The 26,245-nt window shown below is 51.2% G+C and overlaps 1 protein-coding gene across 2 annotated transcripts; it reads right to left on the bottom strand.

Annotated features, from left to right (window-relative positions):
- Positions 1-2,958: 2,958 nt before the first annotated feature.
- HOOK2 (hook microtubule-tethering protein 2) lies at positions 2,959-14,286 on the bottom strand. Of its 2 annotated transcripts, XM_006874256.1 has the most exons (23): positions 14,242-14,286; positions 13,654-13,739; positions 13,512-13,584; positions 10,960-11,010; positions 10,738-10,870; positions 10,567-10,634; positions 10,212-10,274; positions 9,836-9,916; positions 9,578-9,738; positions 9,352-9,492; positions 8,194-8,395; positions 7,743-7,853; positions 7,558-7,645; positions 6,705-6,774; positions 5,904-6,041; positions 5,719-5,806; positions 5,621-5,626; positions 5,486-5,520; positions 3,892-3,974; positions 3,706-3,809; positions 3,325-3,435; positions 3,187-3,258; positions 2,959-3,108 (listed from the first exon to the last, which is right to left on the bottom strand). In XM_006874256.1, the coding sequence occupies exons 1-23, from the start codon at positions 14,284-14,286 to the stop codon at positions 2,959-2,961; spliced, it is 2,160 nt and encodes a 719-aa protein (XP_006874318.1). The 2 variants fall into 2 exon arrangements, with proteins under 2 accessions (XP_006874318.1, XP_006874317.1); XM_006874255.1 differs by lacking the exon at positions 5,621-5,626.
- Positions 14,287-26,245: the final 11,959 nt, after the last annotated feature.

Genomic DNA, 26,245 nt, shown 5'->3' on the forward strand with positions numbered 1-26,245 from the left:
TATTCTGTGTTGTTGTTGGCGGAGCTCTCTGCCATACGTCCACCGGTTCCGCCATCTTGTTTGTTCCCTGCCCTCTTTTCTTATCAGCTGGACACTTCACTCTCCACTCTAGTCCTCCGCAGCTGTGTCTGTCACTGATTGAGCACAAGGTTTTAAGAACTCAGATGCTACTCACCAAACTAGGATGTAAAACATTAACCTCTATGAGCTGTTTTGCAAATTGACCTAGATGTCCCCTGAGACTATGGTCTTCAGACTTTAAGTTCAGTTCAGCCCGATACGTAAGTAGTTACTATAATTGTGCACCCTATGTGCTCTATTATAAGGAGCTCTGGTAGCGTAGTGGTTATAAATCGGGCTGCGAACCTTACGGTCAGCAGTTCGAAACTACCAGCTGCTCCGCGGGAGAAAGATGAGGCTTTCTACTCCCGTAAAGATTTACACCCTTGGAAACCCTATACAGGGTCGCTATGGGTCGGAACCGACTCAATGGCACATAATAACAACAACAACATGTGCTCTATTACATGTTGTTATTAGGTGCTGTTGAATTGGTTCCAACTCATAGTGGCCCTACGATATATACATGAGTATACATCAAGGAACACTAGTGGCACAGTGGATTAAGCATTGGTCTGTAAACAAAAGGTTGGCAGTTTGAAGCCTCCAGTCACTCCATAGAAGATGAGGCCATCATATTCCATAAAGATTTATAATCTCAGAAATCTTAAGAGGCAGTTCTACTTCATTTTATAGGGTCACTGTGAGTCTGGATCAACAGCAGTGGCTATATGCAGCATTTGCAATTATGTACATAAAAATATCTACCACCAGACATAACATATGTATTGCATTGGACACATCTGCTGCAGAAGACCTCTTTAAAGTATTAAAAAGCAAAGATGTTACTTTGAGAACTAAGGTGTACCTGATCCAAGTCATGGTATTTTAAATCACCCCATATGCATGCGAAAGCTGGACAATGAATAAGGAAGACCAAAGAATGATTAATGCCTTTGAATTGTGGTGTTGGCAAAGAATATTAAGTATACCATGAACTGCCAGAAGAACAAATAAGATCTGTTTGGGAAGAAGTACAGTAGAATGCTCTTTAAGAGCAAAGACAGTCAGAGCTCATCTCACGTATTTGGGTCATGTTATCAGTAGAGACCAGTCCCTGGAGTAGGACACCATGCTTGGCAGAGGGTCAATGAAAAAGAGATGGATCGACAATGACCGTAACAATGGGCTCAGAGATTGGAAAGATGGTACCGCATAGGGCGATTGTTCGTTGTGATACATCGGGGTGCTGAGTCAGAAGTGAACTGATAACACTCAACAACATACATATATATGTATGCAGGAACATTCCAGTACAACCTCCCTCATCTTTTTAGTGTACATATTTATCTCTGTTATTTGGAAAAGAAAAGTTACTGCTTTATTGACATTTTTAAAATGCAAAGAGACAAGGAAATCTTTGTCACCAACCATGTCCCTGAGGAGGGGAAAGAAGGGTATATTTAGTGTACATATTTATCTTGGTATCTACTCACAAACTACTGTTAATTATCATTGCTGTAGCAGAATTGTTATATTGCTGTTGTTCTGAATCTAGCAACCCTGCTTTCGAGTTTGTACCACTAGCCTTGCAGTTAGCAGTCCAGAGCTTATCTTTTAGCACTACACAAGAAATGTTCCAGCATTTACCAGAGTTGTCCTTTGTTCTGGTGCACCTCTCACTGTCTTCTTTGCCTTGGTCATATACTGACTTCCCTGGCTTTCTGTATTGCCTTTCCCTTCCCCAGAATGAACTAGTTAGTGTTACTTTCCCTCCTTGGTTACTGTCAAACAATGTTTCTACTTACAATGTTTCTACTTACTCTTAACATTTTATAATAGTCGTCTCAACAATTATTTGTCCCTTTGTGTTTGACTTATTTCATTCAGCATAATGTCCTCCAGACTCATCCATGTTGTGAAATGTTTCATGGATTTATTTGACTTTATTATTGTATGTATATATCAGTTTGTTTATTCATTCATCCATTGACGGACACTTAGGCTGTTTCCATCTTTTTGCTATTGTGAATGATGCTGTGATGAACATGGGTGTGCATATGTCTATTGCTGCTATAAACATTGGTGTGCATATGTCTATTGCTGCTATAAACATTGGTGTGCATATGTCTATTGCAACTTGTTCTTTCTCTAGGATATATAGCTGGGAGTGGGGGTTGCTGGATCACATGGTATGTGTATTTCTGGCTTTTTAAGGATGTGCCATCCTTTTTCCATGTAAGTACCACAAGCTAACTGTGTCATTGGAGCTCTGGTATATGTACTGGTTACGAGTTGAGATGGTAATCTCAAGGTCAGCAGTTTGAAACAACCAGCTGTTCCGCAGGAGAAAGATGAGGCTTTCTGCTCCAGTAAAGATTTACAGCCTCAGAAACCCTGTGCAAGGTCACCATAAGTCACAACCGAACTCCACGGCACACCACCACCACTGCCGTCCTATTTCCCATAGTGGTTATAGCATTTTATAGTCACACCAGCAGCGTAGATGAATTCCAATCTCTGCACAGCTTCACCAGCATTTGCTGTTGTGGTTGTTTTAAATCAGTGCCATTATTGCTAGGGTGAAAAGCAGTGGTTTGGTGCTGGTACAACAAAAAGGAAAGGAAGTTGAGTCTCCAGCCCACCTTCTCCCCCTCACTTCAGAGCCCAGAGTGCAGGAAAGGCAGATTTCATGTCTTTATTATTCTTTGTCTCAGATATAAAATCAGACTCTCCCAAAGTTCATTCACCTCAGAGAGAGAATCTAGGATAAGAATCACATTGCTAACTAAAAAGAACAGGCTCATTATCTGTCTTCTGCCCTCCCCCAGCCCCCAATCTGGGAGAGCAAGGGGCAGGGGTCACAATCCCCAGGCTCCAACAGGATGCTAAGGTCCATCAGTGTTTGTCAGTGGGGCGCAGGTTCAGGGATACGGAGCGTCCCAGAGGTCCACGGCGCATGTTGATAGCCAGCCGCTGCTGTGCCAGGAAGGACTGAGCGTGGGCTGGTGCCCGTTCTTCTCCAGTCCTCTGCTGCAGGGCCATGCCCTGGAGGGGGGAGGAGAGGGCTAGGTCAGGTGACTCATGGGATTCCCACCTCTCTGGCCACGGTGACAATGCACTCACCATGTTATACCAGGCACTAATGAGTAGCTTTTCTTCCTGCTCCCGCTGACTTCGACTCTTCTCAAAGTCCATCTGCCAAGGAAGCAACAGTGAGAGGCCCGGAGAGGTGGAGCCAGAGTGAGGGAAAAGGATATTCACCTCCAGGTGCCGGATGCGGACGTCCCGCTCTCGGAGTTGTGTGCGCAATGTGTGGAGAGCTGGAGGTGCAGCCCCAGGTGGTCGATGCTTGGGTTCCATGGTCTGCATGATCTAGGAGTTGGGGAAGACACAGCCAGGGTGAGCTCACCTTACCAGCTCGTTCTGCCATCTTGGGTGTGTGACATGTGACAGCCTGTGTCAGTGGGAGTGTGGAGTCAATAATACAGTGGAGCATCACAGGTGTGGGAATGTGGGACAGGGAAGCATGCACTGGTGAGAGGCATAAGCCAATGGGAGTTGAGACTTGACAGAAGGCGCAGGGGTGGGGACCATGTTGAAGCGCCCCAGCAGGAAGCCCATGGTGACCTGCAGCATCCTCACCGTGCGCGCCTTGTCCACATAACGGCGGCACCGCTCCTCCATGGCCCGCAGGTCTGCATCCTTCTTCTGCAGGTTGTGCTGCAGCTCCTCAATGCGCTGGGCTGCTGGGAGGAATGAGGTGGCCCTCAGCTCTAGGTCCAGCTCTTCTCCCCCAGCTGTAGGACGTCCCTCCTGGGTTCCACTTACTGCTGCTGTCGGCAGGTGGTTCCAGCTCCTCAATGTACTCACGCTTCCGCTGCAGCTCCAGATCGGCCTCGTGCAGCTTCTGTCTGCAAGCAGGGGAGGGACAGCAGCAAGCTGACTTCCAAGCTCTGCTTTTCCTCTCCTCCTGGGTGGCCACAGCCTCCACAGCTGGCCCAAAAGGCTCCTTTTCTGGCCACCAAGACCTCTATGCCTGTTTCCCAGCCCCAGATAACCTTGCCGTAATAGCTCTTCAGTCACTGACTAGAGCCACAATCTCCATGCTTCTAGCCCCATGGACCTTCTCCCATCCCACAGGCCTCAGCTCTGGCCTAGCCACCATCCTCCCTCCACAGCCTCTTCCAACCCCACTCTGCAGTTTCATTCTCTACCAGGCATCAGAGAGATCTTTCTAGAATGTGTATCTCTTATAGTAGAAGGAGATGCTAACCAAAGCTTCACAGATCTGTCATTGATGGCAAAACACCAAAGACTTCTGACAGACACTCTGTCTGTGAAACTGTTGCACAGTGGACAGGGAACATAGTATATATAACATTCAATAGTGGACAAAAATCACAAAGGCTTATGTTTAGACCCAATTCCACTTGTGTGATATATTTACACATAAAGTTATACTCTGCTGCATTATTTGAAATCACATATGCCAGAAAGGACCAGCTACATACATAATAATATTCAGAAACAAAATGGGGCAAGTCAGCCCATCTGGACCAGAATTCTACAGATGAATTAAAGTCTAGTGCCCCAAGACAACCATCCTCTGTTCTCTGGAATTTATCCTGGGAAAACTAAGAAAACATCTGCTAGGCTTCATTTTTCCACAGACCTCCAGCGAATAAAATCTGCTATCCTTGTAAATATATATTTTGTTTTTCTAAATTTATTCGTGGACTCCTGGTGTGGTGCTGTAGGATTAGCACTAGACTTCAAACCACAAGGTTGGCAGCTCAAACCCACCAGCTGCTCCTCGGACACTCTAATCAGGGTAGCTATGAGTCTGAGCTGACTCTATGGCACTTAACAACAACAATGTATTTATTCATATGGGTAAATTTCCAGCCAATTTATTAAGCAGAAATAGCAAATTACAGATGGATACATATCATGACACCACTTGTATAGATACGAGATGAGACTAAAAATCTGTATTCACATTCACTTGCATTGGCTAGTAAAATGCTGAAGGGTTTCCATACAAACTGATAGGAATGGGGGTGGAAATTGAGCCAATGGGGTAAGCTGGGAGGTACACTGCTTGTTTCTGTATAGCTTGGTATATAAGTCTTGGAGTTTTGCTTTTTTTAAAATCATCTTAGTTTTTGAAGCATAAGTTTGATAGCTATTTAGTTTCATATAGATATAGATATATATAGTATCAAAAGCAAGAAAAGTATCACTTTATCATATTCCCTCCATGTCTAAAACCCTTTTCATGGCTCCCCAGAGGTCTACCCAAACAGTGATAACTCCTTTCCTTGAGCGCCCTCACCACAGCACATCACATTTACCCCCCATCTTTATTCAGGCCCTGGCTCTCCTTACCGCCCACCACCCATGCCCTCCCTCTGGGACTCACAGATGCTCCTCCAGCTTCCTCTTCAGCAGGGTGGGCTAGCGGGAAGAGAAGAGGCAGGAGATGAGTAAGTAGTTCAGAAGTCCTGAATGAAACCCCTTCCCAGGTCAGGCGCTACTCTCAGCCCAGTCTACTTACAATGGCCTGCAGGGGGCATCAGGCAGCAAGGGGAAGAAAGAGGAGGGTTACTGGGAGGGTTTGAGGGAGGGTCACACAGAGAAGAGGTGGGCACTCACATCGTCGCTCTTGCCCCCAGGCTCCTGATGGGTCTTCTGCAGATCCTCCACCTGGGCCCGCAGCTCCGAAAGCTGCTGCTGGTTCAGTCTGCCGGGTGAGGGCCGCTCAGTGCCTGTATCCCCTCTCCCATCCCCTTGGCTCCCACGGGGCCCTTTCTGCTAGACCCTCACTGCTAAACCCTCACCGGTGCTGCGTTTCCAGGCTGTGGCGTGAGCGATTGGCCTCCTCTAGGTGGCGCTGCAGCTCCTCCTGCCGCTCGCGGTCGGCTGCCTCCTGCTGGCACAGCCGCTTGTTCTCCAGCTGAAGCCTCAGGAGTGTCTCCCTGTCCAGTGAAGGGTGAGCAAGGCTGAGGACTAGCTAGCCCGCACGCCCTAGGGAGGGGCGGGGAGTGGGGGTGGGACAGAGCTCTGGAAACGACAGGACCAGGGTGCTGGCAGCGGGGTCTAAGTATGGGTAGGGAGAGTGCTGAGGGCAACTAAGTGGGGAGCCAGAGTGGGCAGGGCTACAGGAGAAAGAACAGTGGAGATGGCGCAGGAGAAGGAGGGTTAGGCAGGGCTGGGGTGGGCAAAGCACAGGGGACTGAAGCTAGCAGAGGCTTGGAACTAGAAGCAGGAGGTACAGCTAAGGGTGGGGTGAGGGTTCTAGGGACCAGCCAGGTACCAGCTAGAATGAACATAACTAGTGGTGGGTGGGGAATTGGAGGCCAAGAGCGATGTGGGCAGAGCTTGGCAGAGTATTTGTGCACTGGGAGTGTGGCCACATTTGTTGGACATAATTTGTACACTGACAATGGATCTGCAAAGGCGCAGTTGTGGAATAGGGATAGGGGCCCTGGCCAGGTAAGGGGAGGATTAGAGGAGTAGGCGGGGCTAGGAGCTGGGCTGACCCTAGGAACTGAGTCCACACTGAATGAATAAGGTTCATGCACTGGTGGTGGGTTGAGGGCAGGCCTGGGTGGGGCCAGAGCTCTCAGCCCCCAGGTTACCTGAGTTCAGTAGGCAGGATCTCTGCAGCTAAGTTTTCCACAGCCTCTGTGGTGGGATCAAGTGAGGGGTCTGAAGAATACAAAGACATTCCTCAGGTCTCTGCATACCCCTACGCCACACCTCTCTACTCCTCCAAGAGTCTTCTTTCCAAGAATCCCGTTTAGGGCTGAAGTTTGGCCAAAAGCCTGGCTTAACACAGCCCCACTCTGGATAGAAAGGGAGCCAGGATGCTCTGCTCCTGAACCCCAGAGGAGAGGCCCCTGCCCAAACTGCCCCTTTCTCATTTAGCCTCCCTCACAGACTTTAGCTCTGCCCCCAGCCTAGACAAGTCCTTTTAGCCTACCTTAAAAGCACTCTAAGGGAGGGGAAAAAAAGTAGTCTAAGAAGGTTTGGTGGTGCAGTGATTAAGAACACATTTGTAAACTGAAAGACCAAACGTTCAAACTCACCAGTTGTTCCTCAGGAAAAAGATGTGGCAGTCTGCTTCCCTAAAGTCTTGAAACCCTCTGGGACAGTTCTACTGTGTCCTATAGGGTCACTATGACAACCAAAAACCTACTAAAGTCCAGTCAGAGTCATTGTTAATACTGAGTGACTCACAGGGATCATGACAGGGCAGAGCAGAACTGCTTTATAGAGTTTCTGAGCCTGCAAATCTCTACAAAAGCAGATTGCCTCATCTTTCTCCCACCAAGTAGCTGGTGGGTTTGAACCTGCAGCCATTAGGCCACCAGGGTTCCTAGGTTCATGATGAGTTGGGATAAACTCAATGACACTGAGTTTGGTTTGGGTTGGGGTAACCCTTTTCCAGGTCCAAGTCTTCAGGTCCCCCCGGGTGGGGGTCCAGCTCACCAGCCTGGGTCAGCCCCCGAGGCTGCAGCTGGGCACAGCGTAGTTCCTCATTGGTCTCTCGCAGGGAGTCCCGCTCTGCCAACAGCCGCTGAAGGAATGGGGTATAAGATCCACAAGAAGAACCCTCAGCTTCCGAGGAACTGGGCTACCCCACAGGGCTCAGGGCTGGGTTTGAGACGCCTCACCTCCTTCTCCTTTGTCACTGATTCATATTTTTCCTCCAGGTTGCGGCACTCAAAGAGCCATTTCTCAGCCTTCATGGCCTCCTCCTGCCGCTGCCCCTGCAGTTCCTGCACCTAACAGAGGATGGACGCCACACGGTTGGCAGGAGGGGTAGGGACTAAATACAGGGTGAAGGGGGGCGGACCAGGAAGACTCTCCACTCCATACCCTCCCGGACGCCCAACCCCCATCCGCGCAAAGAACTTAAGGGGGCACAGCAGTTTAAGTTAGGGACAGGGCTTACAAGACCAGATTGAGAAGCTGACCTGGGGTGGGAGGGAGGCCTAAAGGCGCGTGGCCTATATGAAAATGAGGTGAGCGCTCAGGGCTGACAGCCCCGTGCTGAGACCGCGCAGGAACTCTCCCGCCCCCAGCCCCGCCCCTTGTCCCTCCCACTGCCTGCCCCGCCCTCACCTGCCGGCGCAGCGCCTCAAGCTGGGCCCTCAAGGAGCTGGCCCGGCGCAGCTCTTCCTCCAGCTGCCGCGTGCGCTCCGCATGGCCCGCATTGCGCTCCTCCAGCTGCCGCACCTGCCTCCGCAGCTCCGGCAGCTCGCCCAGGCGGCGCCGGCAGCCGCTCAGCGTGGCCTCCAGCTGCCCAGCCCGCTCTGAGGACTGCCTGAGGGAGGGGGCAGGGAGGCAGGCGCCTGAGGTCAGGCTAGGAGGCTTTCCGGGCAGGCGAGGGGGTTCAGCTGGGGCATTTGGGTTCAATGTGAAAGGGTCATGGGGATGGGGGTGCTGGTGTTGTTGGTGGCCTTTTGGGGTCGTGAGGAATTGCCAGGCATCAATGGTTAGAACCAGAGCCCTAGCTCAGGATCCTCAGGAATAGAATTGTGGGGACACAGAAGGCTGTAGTGGGGGGTAGTGGAGGCCCAGAAGTGGCTGAGGAGCCTCCAGGGGGAGCCTGTGAGGCAATGGCACTGTGTGTGTGTGTGTGTGTGTGGTGGGGGGGCACTTTAGCATCATAGGGATACTGTGAGAATCACACTTGGAGACAGCAATGTCTAGGAGGTGAGTGCTCTGGAGGTCCACCAAGACCTTTGGGGTTACAGAGGTTATGGAGGGCAGCATGGGACCAGGATGTGACTTGGCCCAGAATGCATTACGTCTGGGGAATACTGTGAGGGGCCTAGGCTTGTCAAAGTCACAGGGATGCTGTGGAATCTGAAGGGCACAATATGGGTAATACTGAAGAGGTAGTGTGGGGTCCTGGGAACACTAGGGATTCAGGGAGCTTAGTGGGGTCCAGGAGACATGAGGGGTGCAGGATGGTACAATAGTGTCGGGGGGGAGGGTTACTGTGAAATCCAGGGGGCATGGTGGAGTCTGGAAGACATTATGGGGTCTCATGGGGACTCCTGGTATAGCACTGTCATTGAACCACAAGGTCAGCAGTTCAAGCTCACCAGCCACTCCTCAGAAACCCTATATAGTGTCGCTATGGGTCAGAACCAACTTGACAGCACTTTAACAACAACATGGGGCATTTGGGGGTTCCAGACATGCTGTGACATTGGAGGGACACTCTGGAAACAGGGCATTGTGTGGGGTGGGGACTCAGGGCTCACCACTCACCGCAGCTCATCCATCTCATCCTTCAGGGCCTGTGCTTCCTGCGCCAGGCTGGTCAGCGCCTGGTTCCGCTGTTGCAGCTCAGTGACTTCCTGCTTCAGCTCAGCACAGTGCAGACGGTCATCCTCCCTACTGCTCTCCAGCCTAGGGTGTGAGGGGCCACGTGAGGGAGGGGCCAGTACCCACCTGGTTCCCTAGTCTACCCAGTCCTCTGTCCACCTGGCCACACCTGAAGTTCTCCTCCTGCAGCTGCTCCAGCTGGGACTGTAGCAGCAACAGCTTCTTGGCGGTGAGGCCCATGGCCCCCTCACCCTCTGTCCGGCCTACTTGCTCCCGCAGTACCACATTCTCCTGGGCCAGGCTCTGCTTCTCCTCCGACAGGAGCACTAGCTGAGGATGGGGTTGGGCATGGGCGAGCTGGAACCAGTAGGGGGCTATGCTGGGGACCCTGCCCCAGGAGCACTAGTGTCCCCCACCTTGGCCCCACCTGTCGCTCCAGGTCCAGACAGCGCTGCCGCAACTCATCCCCCTCCTCCGCCTCCTCACTCAGGAAGTAGTATCTGCGGGACTGAGGGAATAGGCAGGGAACTCAGGGATCCAGAAGTGGGATTGGGAGAAGAAAGGTTGGGGTTTCTAGACTCAGAGAGAAAGGGACCTAGAAACTCTCATGATTTAAGGAGAGAAAGCTGAAACCCCAGGGACTGGGGAAGGGCCATTCAGAACACTAGGAACCTGGCAAGGGAGGAAGCTAGGTGCCTGATGGAAGGAGGTGGATTACAGGCTTATGGACAAGGCCCTTCTCCTTAGGCGGGCCTGAGGAGTTGTTACCTTTGACTTTAATAAACCACCTCCTCACCTCTTACCTGGCTGTCAAAGTTCCCATATGTCTCCAGGGACAGGGAGTCTGAGGTTTCTTTGGTCAGGAGCTGGGGGAAGGCAGCATAAAGATAAGCTGGGCCTTCTCCAACCTCCTGTTCCCCAAGGTCAGCACTCCCCGATCACCCCAACCCCTAATGCTGCCCTGTGTCAATCATACAGGATGGCTGAGTCTTTTGAACCTTCTGCCTTGTAGTTTGGAGCTGTTCGGAGCTGGCAGACACACAAGACACATGTCTGCACAGCCAAATGCCAAGCAGAGCCCAGACCTTCCCAGGGCAGGGCCAGTGCCCAGTTCCCCCGGCCCTGATGCTCTTCAACACACTGGGCATCTCCACCCACCTCCTGGATGGCTTCCATCACTACGTGCTGAACAGATTCCTCCAGCGTCATGATTCTCTGGATGTGCTCTGGGGATCAAGATAGGGAGACTGAGACCTGAATGCGCCAGGCTGGGGAGGGTGGAAGACTTCCTCAGGCTGTCCCCTGGAGACTCTCTTGCCCCCTTCATACCCTGCTTTTTCTCACAACTGATGGCACAGCCCAATACCAGCTGAAGCAGCTTGCCAAGCTCTGCAGGGTCTGAGAATTCACCAATGAGGTTCACGTCTGGGAGGTGTTGTTCAGACACAGGGTGTCCCAGCACCTGAGGACAGGGGTGAAGTTGGTATCAGGGACACACAGACCCTCACTCTCCTCCATCCGAACCTGCTGAGTTCCTTTAAAGTTACTCACATGCTGATAGTATTCCATCAGACTCTGTAGAATCTTCTTCAGATTACCAGCCTAGGGAGGGACATGGGACATTATGTCTAATGGCCCACAGCCCCCCAGAAGGGGTCAGGCAGCTCCATCCTTTTTTTCTCCACCTCCCCTCGCAATCCCTGGTCATCTTATTCAGTTTGCCCCCATTCTCTTTCTGAAGGTACCCTCTCCTTGGGGACATTCTCCATGGCAGTCTGTGCTTCTTGTCCACCTGACCATCTTGGTTCACATTTCCCATGAATCCAATCACTTCTCACTACTTGCACCCCCTCACACCCAGGATTACTGTCTCAGCCCTCTTAGCTTCCACTATGCTGCCTACATGCCACTACTCTCCAATCCACCAGGGGGAGCTTTCTAAAACTCAAGCAAGGTTGTGTCTTTCCTCTGCTCCAACCTTTCCTTGACTTTTCATAGCACTTAAAATAGTCAGCCTGCATCCCTACCCTAGGCCTGCCAGGCCCCTGATGACCTCATCTACCATTCTCACCTTCTTATACTCTCTGGTCTAATTTCCCTGCCATTCCCCCATCACACCAAGCTTATGTATGACTTCGGAGCCTTTATCTGGTGCTGCTACTGAATAAGCACTGGACTGCTAATCAGAAGGTCAGTGGTTCAAACCCACCAGTGACTTTGTATGGGAAAGATGAGGCTGTCTGCTTGCATAAAACTTTACTGTCTTGGAAACCCTATACAGAGCTACTGAGAGTCTGTATTGAATATGAAGAAATTGACAAGAAAAAAAGCACACTAAAAATGAACACAGCACAGGAAAAAATATGAAACAATGAAACCAGCAGCTCCACAAAAAACACACACAGCAAAATGACTGCAATCAATTCATATCTATCGATAATTACACGGAAGGTCAATGGGTTAAACACACCAGTCAAGAGACAGAGAGTACAGAGACAACGTGTACAGATGGAGTGGCTGGGGACACTAAACTCAAGGAGGGAGAGGGGCTGTGTGCTGACAGCCGGGGGGCGGGCCTGTGGGGTGTACCCTTTGGTTATCTGATGATGCATGAGGGGATTGTAATCATTGCAATGAAACGAAATATGATAGGATGAATGTAAAACTGATATTCTTCCATGTAAACCTCACAATAAAAACATATTAAAAAAGAGAGAGAGAGTAGCAGAATGGATAAGAAAACAGGATCCTTCGATATACTGCCTACAAGAGATACACCTTACACTCAAATTCAAATATAAATTCTAAATTAAAGGGTGGAAAAAAATTTTTCAAGCTAATGGCAATAAAAAACGAGCAAGAGTGGCAATATTGATCTCTGAAAAAATAGACTTTAAGGCAAAAACCAGCATAAGAGACAAGAAAGGACATTATCCCATGATTAAAGGGTCAACTGAAAACGAGGGTATAACCATAATAAATATCTATGCCCCCAATAAAAAAGCCTTGAAAAACCTGAATCTAACTCTAATAAAATTGAAGACAGACATAGATTATTCTACAATAATAGTAAGTGGGTCTGTACTGCGTGGCAATGGGTTTAAAAAAAAAAAATATATATATATATATATACTTGCAATAGGCGCTCTGATGGCATAGTAGTTAAGTGTTCAACTGCTAACTGAAAGGTCAGTGTTTAAACCCACATGCTACCAAGGGAGAAAGACATGCCTATCTGTGCCTGTACACATTCACAGCCTAGGAAACTCAATGGAGCACTTCTACTCCTAGGAGTATGGTATGAGTCAGAATGAATTTGACAGCAGTGGGCTTGGGTGGTTTGGTTTAATAATGCAATGGTTAAGCACTCATCTGCTAAAGGAAAGGTCAGCAGTTCAAATCCACCAGTCATGTAAACAGTGACAAAAACCTAGCAATCTACCTCTATAAAGATTAAGTAAATTCCAACTCATAGCAACCCTGTAGAGGGTTTCTGAGGCTATGAATCTTTACAGGAGCAGAAAGCCTCATCTTTCTCCAACACAGCAGCTGGTGGGTTGGGTTTGAACTGCCAGCCTCTTGGCTACCAGTTCACTGCTTATCCTACAGCAGCACCAGAGTTCCTCCTAGAAAGGTTATAGACTAGGATGTACTAAGGGACAATTCTATCATACAGGGTAGCTATGAGTGGGGATTAACTCAATGGCAAAAAACCCCAACGACATACCTGGAATGCCCTTCTTCTTAATCTCATGTGGGGAACAGCCCATCTCAAGTAACCACCCAGCCACCTCAGTAGCTCTCATGCTCCTGCTTTTCTTTCTAAGACTCCCTGCCATTGAAAATGAATTCTTTATGTTTATGTAAGTATTATTTCCCCACATCACTAGGATGTCAGCTAGTGTAAAAGCAGGTTTTGGTCTATCTCCTTCCTTGCTTCATCCCTACACCTGGCAGGCAGTGGGTGGGTGTTCAACAGAGTGAATAAGAACAATTGGTTGACTGGCTACTGTACACCTGTCTCCCTCCCTAGGTCTGTCTGTGCATCACCCAGGACATATGTCTTCATCAGCCTGTCCCCCAGTCACAAGTCCACCTGTCACCTTCAGTATCCAGTTGTGACCTGGGTCCTCTGAGATGCCCTGAAGCCATGCCTCGTTGAACCAGGACGGGTCTCTGGGGGTGAGAAGGTGGCATGAGCTTGGCTGGGTCCCTTTTGGGACCCTCCCCCTCAGCCCCACTCACATCTGGTTCAGCACATGGGCCACTGCAAGGCCGCTGCTCAGGTCCTGTGGGCTGGCACAGAGGAACGGAACGTGGAAAGTCTGCAACTGAGGTGACAGGAAAGCAGAAGGGGATGTGTTAACTCAGGGACCACCGAGCCACTCCCCTTTTTGCATACTTTGAGATATGTCAGCAGGATCTTCATGCCTAGTGCTGGGACTAGCCTGTTGCTCCACCACACCAGGTGGGCTCTGTTCACCTGGAACCAGAAGGGCCGTGACCTTACCTCACCTTTGCCCAACAACCCCAAGCAACCAGAAGGCGGAACCAGGAGTCATCTGAACCTCACAGGAACAACGTCACCAATCGCCTCACCTGTGCCCCTGCCCCACGTGACCCAGCCACAGAGGGGCGGGGCCTCACCTGGTCTTTCCAAGCCGACCTGCCACGTGATGGGGGCGGGTGCTCAGGCCAGAGTCCAACGGCCCCATAGGCCCGCGACCCCTTCCTACTCCCAGCCCCAGACAGAGAGGCGGGCTGAGCCAGGGTCGGGACTCCGGGGCGAGAATAGCGGGTGCACACCTGTCCCCGGCCCCGCCCCCGACGTACCCAGGTGAGCAGAGACCCGCATAGCTCTGCCTTGTCCACACTCATGGCTTCCGATTGGAATCGACCCCGGCTACAGAGCCGCCGCCGCCGCAGCCACCTCTGGGTCTGCCACTAGCGAGCGCCTGTAGCCCCGACCTCCCGCTCGGCCTAGAGCCCCGCCCCGCCCCGCCCCCTAAACGCAGGGCCCTCCCTCGTCATGTGATCGGTTTCCGTTGCCCTCTCGCCTTCGTCTCCACCATCTTGGTTCCGGGCAGAGTTCATGTGTCTGCCTTGCCTCTAGAGGTCAGTCTACTCCAGCCTTACGCAACCCAAAGGTGGTCAGCCGCCCCTCCTACCCGGCTCTTTTGGGGGTAGGGGAACTTCACAATCAGTATCTGAGGCCGAGCTGCCACACTCTTTTATACAAACGTATTCACTTCCTTCAAACTGTAAGGAATTCTATTTAATCACCGCCCTCTTACTGCCGTGACAGTTTTCTATGATTGGAGCTTTAGTGTGCGTGTTGACTTACAGAAAATAAAAAACCAAACGTGATTACGATTTATAGTAACCCCTAGTCTAGCCCCTGGTGGGTTTGAACTGCCTTGCAGTTCAAACAGCGACCTTGTATAGGGTTTTTGAGGAGTGGATGGTGAGTTTGAATCACCGACCTTGTAGTCCAGTGCTTATCCTGCAGCTCCACACTAGGATTCTATTCAGGGCACCTTAACAATAAAATCGCATTCACCATGCATTATATACTATTTACAGCCCCTTGGCTAAGCAATGTTAAGTGTCATAGAGTCAGTTCTGACCCACAGCCACCCTGTGTATGGTTTCCAAGAAGCGACTGGTGAGCTTGAACCCATGACCTTTCGGTTCAAGCCGATTTTGCAGTTCAGCGTATTAATCCACAGCACCACACCAGGAGACTCCCATATCAGGGTTCCTCAGAGAGTGGGATAAGGAGCTTTGGTAGCGTAGTGGTTATGAATCGGGCTGTGAGCCTCAAGATCAGCAGTTCGAAACTACCAGCTGTTCCGCGGGAGAGAGATGAGGCTTTCTGCTCCCGTAACGATTTACAGCCTCCGAAACCCCCGTACAGAGTTGCTATGAGTCGGAACCGACTCCGCGGCACATAACTACCACCACCACCAGAGTTGTAGTTGTTGTTGTTAGGTGCCATCAAGTCGGAACCGACTCATAGCGACCCCCATGCACAACAGAACGAAACAATGTCCGATCCTGGGCCAACCTCAGTACCGCTGCCACACTTTAGTCCATCCATGGCACCACCTGGCCAATCCATCTCATTGGAGTCTTCCTCTCTTTCTCCGACCCTCCATCTTACCCAGCATGATATCCTTCTCCAGCGACTGTTCCCTCCTGACAATATGTCCAAAGTATGAGAGACGAAGCTTGGCCATTTTGGTCTCTAAGGAGCACTCAGGCTGCACTTCTTCCAAAACAGATCTATTGGTTCTTTTGTCAGCCCATGGCACTTTTAGTATTCTCCTCCAACACCACAATTCAAAGGCATCAATTCTTCTAGGATCTTCCATATTCACTGTCCAGCTTTCACATCCATATGAGATTATTGAAAATACCACGGCTTGGGTCAAGCTGACATCTTTGCTCTTCAACACTTTAAAAAATTCCTGTGCAGCAGATTTGCCTAATGCAATACGTAGTCTAATCCCTTGACTGCTGCTTCCTTGAGTGTTGATAGTTGATCCAAGAAGAATGAAGTCCTTGACAACTTCAATCTTTTCTCCATTGATAAAAATGTTGTTATTGGTACAGTGGTGAGGATTTTTGTTTTCTTTACATTGAGATGTAATCCATACCGAAGGCTGTGCTCTGTGATCTTCATCAATAAATGTTTTAAGTCCTCTTCACTTTCAGCAAGCAAGGTTGTATCATCTGCATATCGCAGGTTGTTAATGAATCTTCTTCCAATCCTGATACAACATTTTCCTTCATAGAACCCAGCTTCTCGTATTATTTGCTCAGCATACAGGTTGAATAAGTATGGGGAAAGAATACAACCTTGTCACACACCTTTCCCAATTTTAAAACATTCAGTGTTCCCATGCTCTGTTTAAACAACTGCCTCTTGGTCCAGGTACAGATTTCTCATGAGTACAACTAAGTGTTCTGGAATACTCATACTTTGCAATGTTTTCTATAGCTTGTCATAATCCACACAATCCGCCAGATATTAATTGGCTTTTCTCGGTGATTGTAACTTGCCCCAGGAGTAGACTAGGGAACCAAGATATGGTACTAGGATGGGGGCAGGAAAGGTCATCCCGACATATTTCTGGGCGATAGAAGACATGTACCCAGCCTGAATGATCCCCTACTGAGCAGTGCTGTGCTTCCCACTCTTCAGAGACCCACGCCTAACATTACTTTTCCGTTGAAACGGCGTGTCACACTGAGCCCACTAGGGGGCGCACACACCGTGGGGATGAGCCCCTTCAGGGACGAAGCGTGTGCTCTTCAAGAGATGCCAGAGCACAAGGTGAAGGGGGCTCAAAGGAATGTGGTAACAGTAATTGTTGTTATAAATGGCCCTACTTCTACCAATACAGATGAAACACTGAGCGATCCTGTTCTCTCTTCATGATCCTTGGTATATTTGAGTCCATTGTTGCAACTATTGTTTTGTTGTTATGGGCCGTTGAGTGGATTCCAACCCATAGCGACCTTGTATAGGGTTTCCAAGGAGCGGCTGGTGAGCTTGAACCACCAACCTTGCAGTTAAAAAGGCTTTGCAGTCTAGCGCATTAACCCACAGCGCCACACCAGGATTCCAACTATTGTGTAGTGCCTTCCAATTCATAGAGTCTTGGTATGGCACATTAGGATAAGCACTGGATTGCCAGCTGCAAGGTCACTAGTTCAAACTCACCAGCTGCTTCTCGAAAACCCTGTATTGGGCACTTAACTACAACAGTACCACAGTTGACAGACGCATAGTGGGTAACAATAAAATCGCATTCACCATGCATTAGATACTTTGTTTACAGTCCCTTGGCTAAGCAATTTAAATATCTTACTGGTGTGATGCTGTAGGAAAAGCACGGGACTGCTTGTTAACCTGGCAAGGTCAGTAGTTCAAACCCACCAGCTGCCTCTGAAACCCTATACATAATATGAGTTGGAAGGAACTCGACCGCACTTAACAACAACAATGTTGTTTTAATTCCTGATTCGCAGTTGAGGAAACAGGCCGTGGGTAGACTCTGCTTTGGAAGGAGTAAGTAGAAAAGAGCCCTTTGACCTCGTGGGGCAGGCGGGGTAAGGAGCAATAATGAGATACGTGCCCTGGTAGCGCAGTGATTAAGCACTTGACTGATGACGAAAGGACAGGTCAGGGGTGACAGCTACTCCACTGAAGAAAGATGTGCTCGTTTGCTTTCATAAAGATTGTTGTTAAGTGCTGTAGAGTCAATTCCAAATCATAGTGACCCTGTACAGGGTTTCCAAGGAGCAACGGGTGGGTTTGAACTGTACACCTTGTTGTTCGCCGCCCGGTGCTTATCCTACAGAACCACAAGATTACGGCGTTAGAAACCCTAGGGTTCAGTTCTATTCTGCCCTAGGGCTTTTTGGTGTTTCTGGTTTTTTAAGGTTGGCTATATTCAGAGCATGAAAAGGCGGTGACTCTAGACGATAAGTACTGGACTGTGAAGTTCCACGGGAGAAAAATGAAGATATTTGCTATCGCAAAGATTTACAGCCTCAGAAACTCTATACAGATCCCACCGGATGGTACTTCCCAGAGGGAGAGGCGAATCCTGTCTTGGGGTGGATACTGGTCAGAAGGTAGGGGGTGCTACTTCCCCCTACCCACAGTCTCTCTGGGGCACCCAATCCCTTTGTGGGGTGGGCAAGGTGATAACAGCTCTTCCCTCAATGCACAAAGAAGTCTCCCTGCAACCAGACACCAATTACAGCCCTCCCAGACCGGCAGCTGCAAGCACGCACGCACGCACGCATGCACGCACGCACACACGCAGGCACGCACGCTGCGGGGGCGTCAGGCTTGTCCACACCCCCTCGCTCCTCCCACGTTGTTTTCCAGTCTCCGGCCAAGAAGCAAGAGGGGTGGGGGGTAGGGACAAAGGCCAATAGTGCCATCTTCCAGGCTGGGCTGCTGCCTTCTTGCTAGCGTGGGAACAACTGCCACTTGCTCCCCCATCCCTCTCCCATCTTAAGAGTGGGCGCTGTCACTGTGGGTCATTTTTTTCATATGTAGAAATGGGAAGTGAGCCCGGAACCACGGAAATTACAAGGATTGAGGGTTGATATCCCGAAATTTGGGAGGGCCAAGACCCAGTCCTGACAAGTATGCTGAGAACACTGAATATTTGTGGTTGGGGTTCCCATACTTGCAAATAGTGTCGATAATAGATAATATTGCTGTCTAGAGGAACCCTGGTATTCGGAATATTTGAGTGATGGATTTTAATTGTTTGAATATTGTCAGGATATTTGAGAGTCCCCAGATTTAGGCAAGAGTTTGGGTGCCCTCAATTTTGGACAAAAGCAACAAGCCCTTCATTGAGGGTGTCAGGGAGGCCCATGTTGGGGACAGGGGAGGGGAGAGGACCAAAACTCCCTATTTTTGAGGATGCTGGAAGCCCCACTGTTGAGGGGATCTGGCTACCTTCAAATCAGGGAAAGAAGAAACAAACCTTCCATTTGGGGGATGGTGTGGATGCCTCTATCTGGGGCAGAGGCCATAACCACACACTCTCATCCCATAGAGACCAGGAGTCCTGGCTTGTGCAATCCGGACCAGTAGCCCCCAGCCAGTTTGAGGACCCCACCCCCTCCTGTCTGTTTCCAGGAACAGCTGGGCCTGGGTTGAACTGCTGGGAAGCTGGTGACTCAACCCCTCCCTGCGGCCACAGCTGGACCCCTGCCCACCCCCACTGGCCTTCACATCAGGGCAGGGACCCAGTCATCAGGGCTGGGATGGATGGGACCCTGGGTTCATACAACAGGAGTACAATGGCCCACCCCCTCCCTTTGGCTGACTATAGCTACTTGATGGACCCCATTCCATAGGGGCCTCTGGCAGGCCAGGTCCCCTGTACCCCAGACCCAGACTTCCAGCCAGGAACTCCCTGGGGTCATCGCTTCCATCCTTGTGTCTCTGTGTCCATGTGCTTGAATTTGTGTAGGTGTGAGATTGTCTATGATTCTGTGTGCTTAATGTCTGCATCTACTTGGGCTTGGTGTGTCATGGGGACCTGGGAGTGTATGCAACTGGCTATTTGTATGTGATTTGATGGAGTGGAGGTTGGTGACTCCATTTCTGTCTGTGTGGAACATCCACAGCCAGGGGAACAGTCACTCTGACTTGATATCCCAATCAGGAGTCAGAACCAACTGGATGACACTAACAGCAACAATGATGGTGTCTATGTCCACCACATGCTCCACTATATAGGATCTTGTTTTACGCCTGTATCTTTGTGTCTGTTTTTGTGTGAGAAGTGAGTTTGTGACAAACAGTGGTTTTGTTGTTTATATGTGCGACTGTTTCCCACTTTGTCTTCACTGTGTGTTGTTCAGGTATAATATGATCCTGTCACGTGTGGCCTTAGTTTGTCTATGTTGTGACAATCTGGGTGTTCCTGTGCGTAACCTTGTGTCTGGCCTTTGTTTCTGTGACTGTATGGTTATGGTGTGCCATAACCATGTGACAACTTGACTCTTGCATATCTATCTGTGTGGCTTCAATTGTATCTCTTTTTACCTGTACATTGTTTATGAGTATGCATATGACTCTATGTTTGTGTCAGCCTTTGACTGTCTTTGTCTTGATGTTGGCTTTATCAGGATGTGTGGATGTGTGCGTGAACATGGTTCTGTGCCCCTGCCACAAACAATATGTGAATGTTTCTAACTATTTGCGTCTCCGTGTGGCTTAGTGCGTGTCCATGTGTGACCGTGTACTCCTGTACACGTTTACCGCAGGGCTGGCTGGTCTTGTAAAGATTTCTACTAGCGGTGTGTCTCTATGACACTGTGGGTCTGGGTCTGAGGGTTTGTTCATGACCTTGTATGTGTGTGTGAGTGTCAAAGTCACTTCAGGCTGCTCGCTGGGGGGGGGGATAGGTGAAGATGTATACAGGGGCGGCTGTCCTATTGCCTGCTCTCCGCTGGGAGCGCCCCTCCCCTCGCTGCGGGGGTGTGTGCGTCGTGCGTGACGTGAGACACGACGGGGGTCGTTGCGTGCGTGGAGCCCGACGCGTTCGTGCGTGCGAGCGGGTGGGGGTGGCTGCATGGCTGCGTGCGCGCGCGTGTGTGGGAGACCACAAAGGGTGGGGGCACGGACTGCCAATGTGGGGGCGCGTGGGGCCTAGCCCCGCCCTGTCCGGGACTTTCAGAGTCGGTGAAATCCGGGAGGAGGACGCCGTTAACTCCTTCCTGTCTATCTGAAACTTGTGGCCTCTCAACAGCGTGGCGTGGGGGCTTCCCCGGCGCAAGGGGCCGTCCCTGCTTTGGGAGGGAGCCCCCTTCGAGCTGAGATCCCCCAGTTGCCAGTTTCTCACCCGGTGCACCCTGCCAGCTCCAGCCACCGACTAAGAGCTTCCCGCTTCTGGTCTCCTCCGAGGAAAGGGGCTAGGGTCAGTGAGGCTAGGGTGTACGTGACTCACGCCAGCCTGGGGGTCCCCTGGCCGCAGCTGGCCTTCTTCCCCCTTCTCCACCCCCGTGACTCACCCTCGTGGCTTTCCCCCATGTATGACTCAGGCCCCTGGGGAGGGGGCTGCAGAGTATGGGACCCCCTCTAGACAGTGGGAGCTGAGAACCAAGTCGTGGGGATCTTGTATTCCGGAGGAGCGGTTCTCTAGCCAAAAAGCTGAAAGGAGGCAGGAGAAGCCTTTTCGGAGAAGCCCCCTTAAGCCAAGGTCATTGGAGGTACTTCCTTCTATCTGCTCCTCCACCCCAATTGGTAGGGCCTCCCCACCACCCCAGGCATCAAGGAACCCAGCTTCTAAACCTGCTCCCTCCCCACCCCCAGCCCACAGGAAATTTTGGCAGAGTCGTCGTCTTGGCAATGAAACAGTTAAAGCCGTTTTCTTATTCATTTCATTCAGTGGCCCCTTTTGACTCAGAGCAAGCCCCCGAGTCCCTTTTGAGCCCCGGACTCCACTTGTTTGATCTCTAGAGAGGGGGAAGGCGGTTGGTGAGCTGGTGAGCTCTGGGGGTCTTGAGAAACTGGCAGAGCTGGTTCAAAACCTTGATATGACCCTCGTTGCTTTCTGAGCCTCAGTGTCCCGTCTGGAAATGGAGGATAATTTGTCCTGGCTTTTTGGGTTGTTAGGATTAAGTGAATAATGGATGGGACGCTTTGAATCCAGGGCTGGGCACAGGAGTAGGGAGGGGCTTGGGCAGCATAAGGACCTCTCAGGCCTGGGTGTGAGGGTGCCCAGCAGAAGTGAGTCCTTGTGGGGCACATCATGCCCCACCCAGGGCTCTGAGGCCATGGGGTTCATCCTGTCCACCCCCTGCCCCAGGCTGGCACCCAGGAAGTGAGAGGCGGGGCAGGAATGAGGCGGAACCTGTTGGGCCCGTCACCTCTCCACCCCCCACCTTCATTCCCTGGGCCTAACAGGGGCCCCCCACACACACTATGGCCCCACCCCGCCAGCCTGGACGCCTGGGTTCTGACCCCAAGGCAGCCCGAGGGGAGGGGATGTCCGATGGAGACAGTGTCTCGGGAACATCCTGTGGACTGCTGGCTGGACAAACGGGAGGTCCCTACTGGGGCAGGGCAGACATCCATCAGCTGGGGGCAGAGTAAACACGCCCAGGGTGGCCAGACAAGGAGGGGATCAAGGAGTGTACACACACACAGTCACCCCGAGAGAGCCAGTCCAGACACACAAACTCTTGTCACCCTGGCCACAGAGAGAATGCCAGCCAAGAATCCACTTGGGGTCAGACATGTCTGGATAAAACAACCCAGTGGTAGCTGACACACAGATAGTAACAGGGCAGACCCATAAGCAAGACATGCTGCTAAACACAAAAAGGTATTGGTAGGTCAGAAGCACATACACAAGGGTGACACCTGTGTGCCTAGTCAGTTTATCTGTGTGTGTGTGTGAGACATGGATACAAGGTAAACACACATTGACATTCAAATCAGAAACACACAGCAAGACACTGTGGCATGCTTACACTCAGATTGACAAACATGACAAGCCAGCGGTGCAAGGACAAGATACACAAGCACACACATGAAGAACTGTGTGTCTAACACAAGCAGGCAAGATGTGCGTGTTGATCAACTCAGAGGGAAAATATTTCCCACTCAGCACAAACATCCCAAGAACAGTACAAGATGTGTCCAGACTTACATCCATGCACACACACTTTATCAGATCCTGACAGAGAAAACAAGACATACACTATACACTAACAAAATCACCAACTCAAAAAGCTCAAAAATGGGCAACAAAGACAAACATTAACCTATGGAAAAATAGACCAGAGAGGGTAAACATACACCTCCAGCATTAGAAAGAGCCCCAGCCCCAACATACCCATATACACTCACTCAAAGACGCTCCAAGGAACATCACACTACATACAGCCTTAGACACATACACCACCTCACAGGTAACATGAACTGCAGCAATCCCCCCAAAGACAGACACGTTCACAGACATGGTTTGCCCAGACAGACACACCCAGCACAGGGAGACACAGGCCACAGTCAGACCTTCATAAACACATCTAGACAGAGACACTCTGATGGAACCTGTCCAGTTGTGCAAGCATGTGCACACACACATGCAGCCATAGATCTCTCACACACACATACACACAGATACACATATGTACACACATAGACCAGTCACAGACCTCATACACACACACACAATCTAGCCACAGACCTCATATACACACACCACAACAGACATGAATAGGTTAGCCATATAAACTCTCAAACAACCTACACACACATACACAGAGACCAGTCACATGCAACCCATTCCATAAACCATACACACACACACACAGTCACCCACCATCCCACACCCCCCCCAAACACAGTCAAAGCAGAACAGAATCCTTTACAGACAGGCCCTACACGCCCCTCTGTAGGGATGGGGCGGCACACACACTCATGAACTCTTTTAACAGGTCAGCCTCATTCAAGCCTGCAAGCAGACCAGAGACACACAGGGCCTGGCCTGGGCTAAGGTTCTGCAGGGCTCTGAGCTTGCCAGACTGTCCTCTGCCTGCCAGAGATCCTGGCACTTCCTCTCTCCAAACATCACCCCCACTGTCTTCTCTACCTTCCTGCCCCCTGCTATTTGTCACTTCCCCTAGGAGGCCCAGCTCAGCAACCTTGAGTCCTGGTGGGCTGTGGGATCATTTTCTTATCTCATCTGTTAAGGACTTGCCATCAGGATTCCAGTGATGGTCAGGACCCCCAAAAACCTCACCAGCAGCTGTGGGGGGTGGGGGTGGGAAGAGGGTAGAATCAGCTTGAAGGAAATTACCCCCATGCCCAGCTGAGTCAGCCTGAGGAGACCAACTCTACTTCCTGCTTCCAAGAAAACCTATCAGTTTCCTCTCCTGGAGAGGGGTGAGGGGTACTGCCTGCACTTTGAGTCCCCCAAACCACATTGGTGGAGGAGGGAAGTGGCTGGCAGGCCAGAGGTTCCTCGGGGAAGCCTCCATGATCCTCAGCCTGGTTCTACCCAGCTGCCTGTCCACACCCAGGGCTAAGGATGCAGGAGGTTGGGTGCTGAGACTTGTGGCTTCTTGCCCTGGCCTGCCCACAGGCTGACTCAGGGCAGCCCCAGGCCCGATTTCCTGGTGGGGGCCCTGTCGGTCAGTAGGCTGGGGGAGGGGGGTCACCAGGTTATTTATAAGAAGGAAGTCTCTCATGCCAAGGCCAAAAGCCCCAAAGAGACCTGGGGGTGGGGTGTTTGGGTGAACTGCCTCCTTATCCTGATGCCCCCAGGCCCTGGGCCCCTGGGATTGGGGGACACCTCAACACAGACTTCCCAGCCAGATGCTAGTCAGGAGCCCAGGGCACTGCTAGTCTGAGCACCCAGGCCAAGCAGGGGAGGGGGCTTGCCTCACACTCTCCTCACGGGGCTGGCCTTGGCGCCAGTGGGGCGGCGGTGAGGGGGTGGTGCCCAGGCCACAAGGGTGAGACTGGCAGGGGCCTGGAACCGGCTGTACCAGCTTGGTTGGGCCCCCGCCCTCCCTCCACAGGCCCAAACCCCACCCCCTGCCCAAACATCACAGCAGGGAGTATGGAGGGACCCTAAATCAGCCTCTGCACACCCTAGACCCAACTCCATTTCACTGTAGAATAAAGACCTTCTGAAAGAGCATGCAGAGCTTGTGGCCTCAGTAGGCACTCCATAAAGGCCTCTTTCCTCCCTGCTTGTCCCTCTCCCCATCCTTGAATCTCTTTTTCTCTCTTGATGTGATGATTGACATGACAGTGGCTAGACTCTGGAGGTTACAGCCACCACTTATAGCTGTGGGATGTTGGGCAAATCCCTTCAACTTCAGTGCCTCAGTTTTTCTTGTTAATGGGGATACAAATAGCATGTATTTTGCTGGGTTGTTGGAGGCATTTAATGACTTACCACTACATGTGAACCACTTAGAAGACTGCCTGGCCATATAAGTAAGTACCCATATAAGTGTTGGCTATTAAAATAATCATTATTATTTTTCAGTCTGTCTGCCTGCCTTAAGTATCCCTGAGTCTCTCTGTCTCCATGAAGCTAAGCCTGCCCCCATTTGTTTCTCTGGCATCTCTCCCTGTCCTGACACCTACCCTCCCACCCCACCCCATCCCACCCCACCCCAGTATTCCCACTCTGTTTGTTCCATTGACCTCTGGGACTTGCCCTCCATCTCTGACCCCCTCTGGCAAGGACCTTGTCTCCCTGCAGAACTCCTCTGGCATGGCCAGTCTCAGCTGGCTAGCCAAGGCTGACTCACGGTAGCCTTCCGGCCCAAGGGACCTGCAGGTCTGCTTCCCAAGGTGCTGTCCTCCGGGCCCCACCCTGCCCAGCCCCCCAACGCTGCACTGCCCGCTGCTGCACCCCCACGGGGCCCAGCCAGATGTCAGCTGCAGTTATTAGCATGGGCGGGAGACACAGGCCTGGCAGCCAGCCTGCCAGACTCAGCGGCCACTGGAATCTCCCTTGAGACTAGAGCGGGGGAGGGGAGCAGGTCACACAAGGGGAAGGGGGAGGGAGGGTTTAGGGGTCACAAGGACCCTTCAGAGGCAGGGACACCCCCAGCTTCTCATGGGATCTTCCTCCCCTAGGCCATTGCTTTGCTGGACTTCCCCTTAACCCCATATAGAGCAGTTTCTTTTTTGTCTCTTTCATTTTCCTTCTCTCCCCCACACTAGTGAACTCTGTGTCCGCCATCCCCTGCTTCTCAGTCTCAGCCTCTTTGTACCCCAAAGAAAGTTCCCTCCTCCCAGAAGACAAGAAGCCTGGGAGGTACAGAGAAAGAACTTCCCCCTCTGAGTTTTCCCATCTGGACTTCTCACCTCTTGTTCTAGTGTTTCACAGTTAAGTACTTGGAAGTCCCACCTTAAGTCTAACTAGAATCCTCACTATCTGAATCTGTACTTGATTCTTTATGGGTAAGTGTGCGGGGTTTTCTCGGATTCTCTCCTTGGATTTTCAGCTCACCTCTAATTGGGGTGGCAGAAAAGGTGCCCTCAAGGGTTGGAAGACACCCTGGGGAAGAGCGGGCCTCTAAGTATCTTAGATAGGAGACAGGATAGAGGAAAACCCCCGGCCCCTAGGAGTGTGTATGTGGGGTGCTCAGACCTCCAGACAGAGAGGAAGGGCACCCAGCCCAAAGGAGGAGGCAGCTGTGCCAGCCCGCCCAGGCGCCTGGGGTGCCTCCAGGCATTGGCCCGCCTCCTCCGCACCCCGTCGGGCCACGGGCAAAGTCCGACCCAGGCCCGAGGGCAGGCGGGGACCTGCCAGCCTGGGCC

The sequence above is a fragment of the Chrysochloris asiatica genome, unplaced genomic scaffold (assembly GCF_000296735.1).
Source record: "Chrysochloris asiatica unplaced genomic scaffold, ChrAsi1.0 scaffold00268, whole genome shotgun sequence".
Taxonomy (NCBI): domain Eukaryota; kingdom Metazoa; phylum Chordata; class Mammalia; order Afrosoricida; family Chrysochloridae; genus Chrysochloris; species Chrysochloris asiatica.

Bases quoted from the DNA above. Each gene is read 5' to 3' on its own strand.
- HOOK2 (XM_006874256.1), bottom strand. From the start codon at position 14,286: ATGAGTGTGGACAAGGCAGAGCTATGCGGGTCTCTGCTCACCTGG. The intron at 7,854-8,193 runs GTGAGGGCGGGG...ATCCTCTGTTAG, and splicing joins TTGAGGCGCTGCGCCGGCAG to GTGCAGGAACTGCAGGGGCA. The intron at 3,436-3,705 runs GTGAGGATGCTG...CCCAACTCCTAG, and splicing joins ATGTGGACAAGGCGCGCACG to ATCATGCAGACCATGGAACC.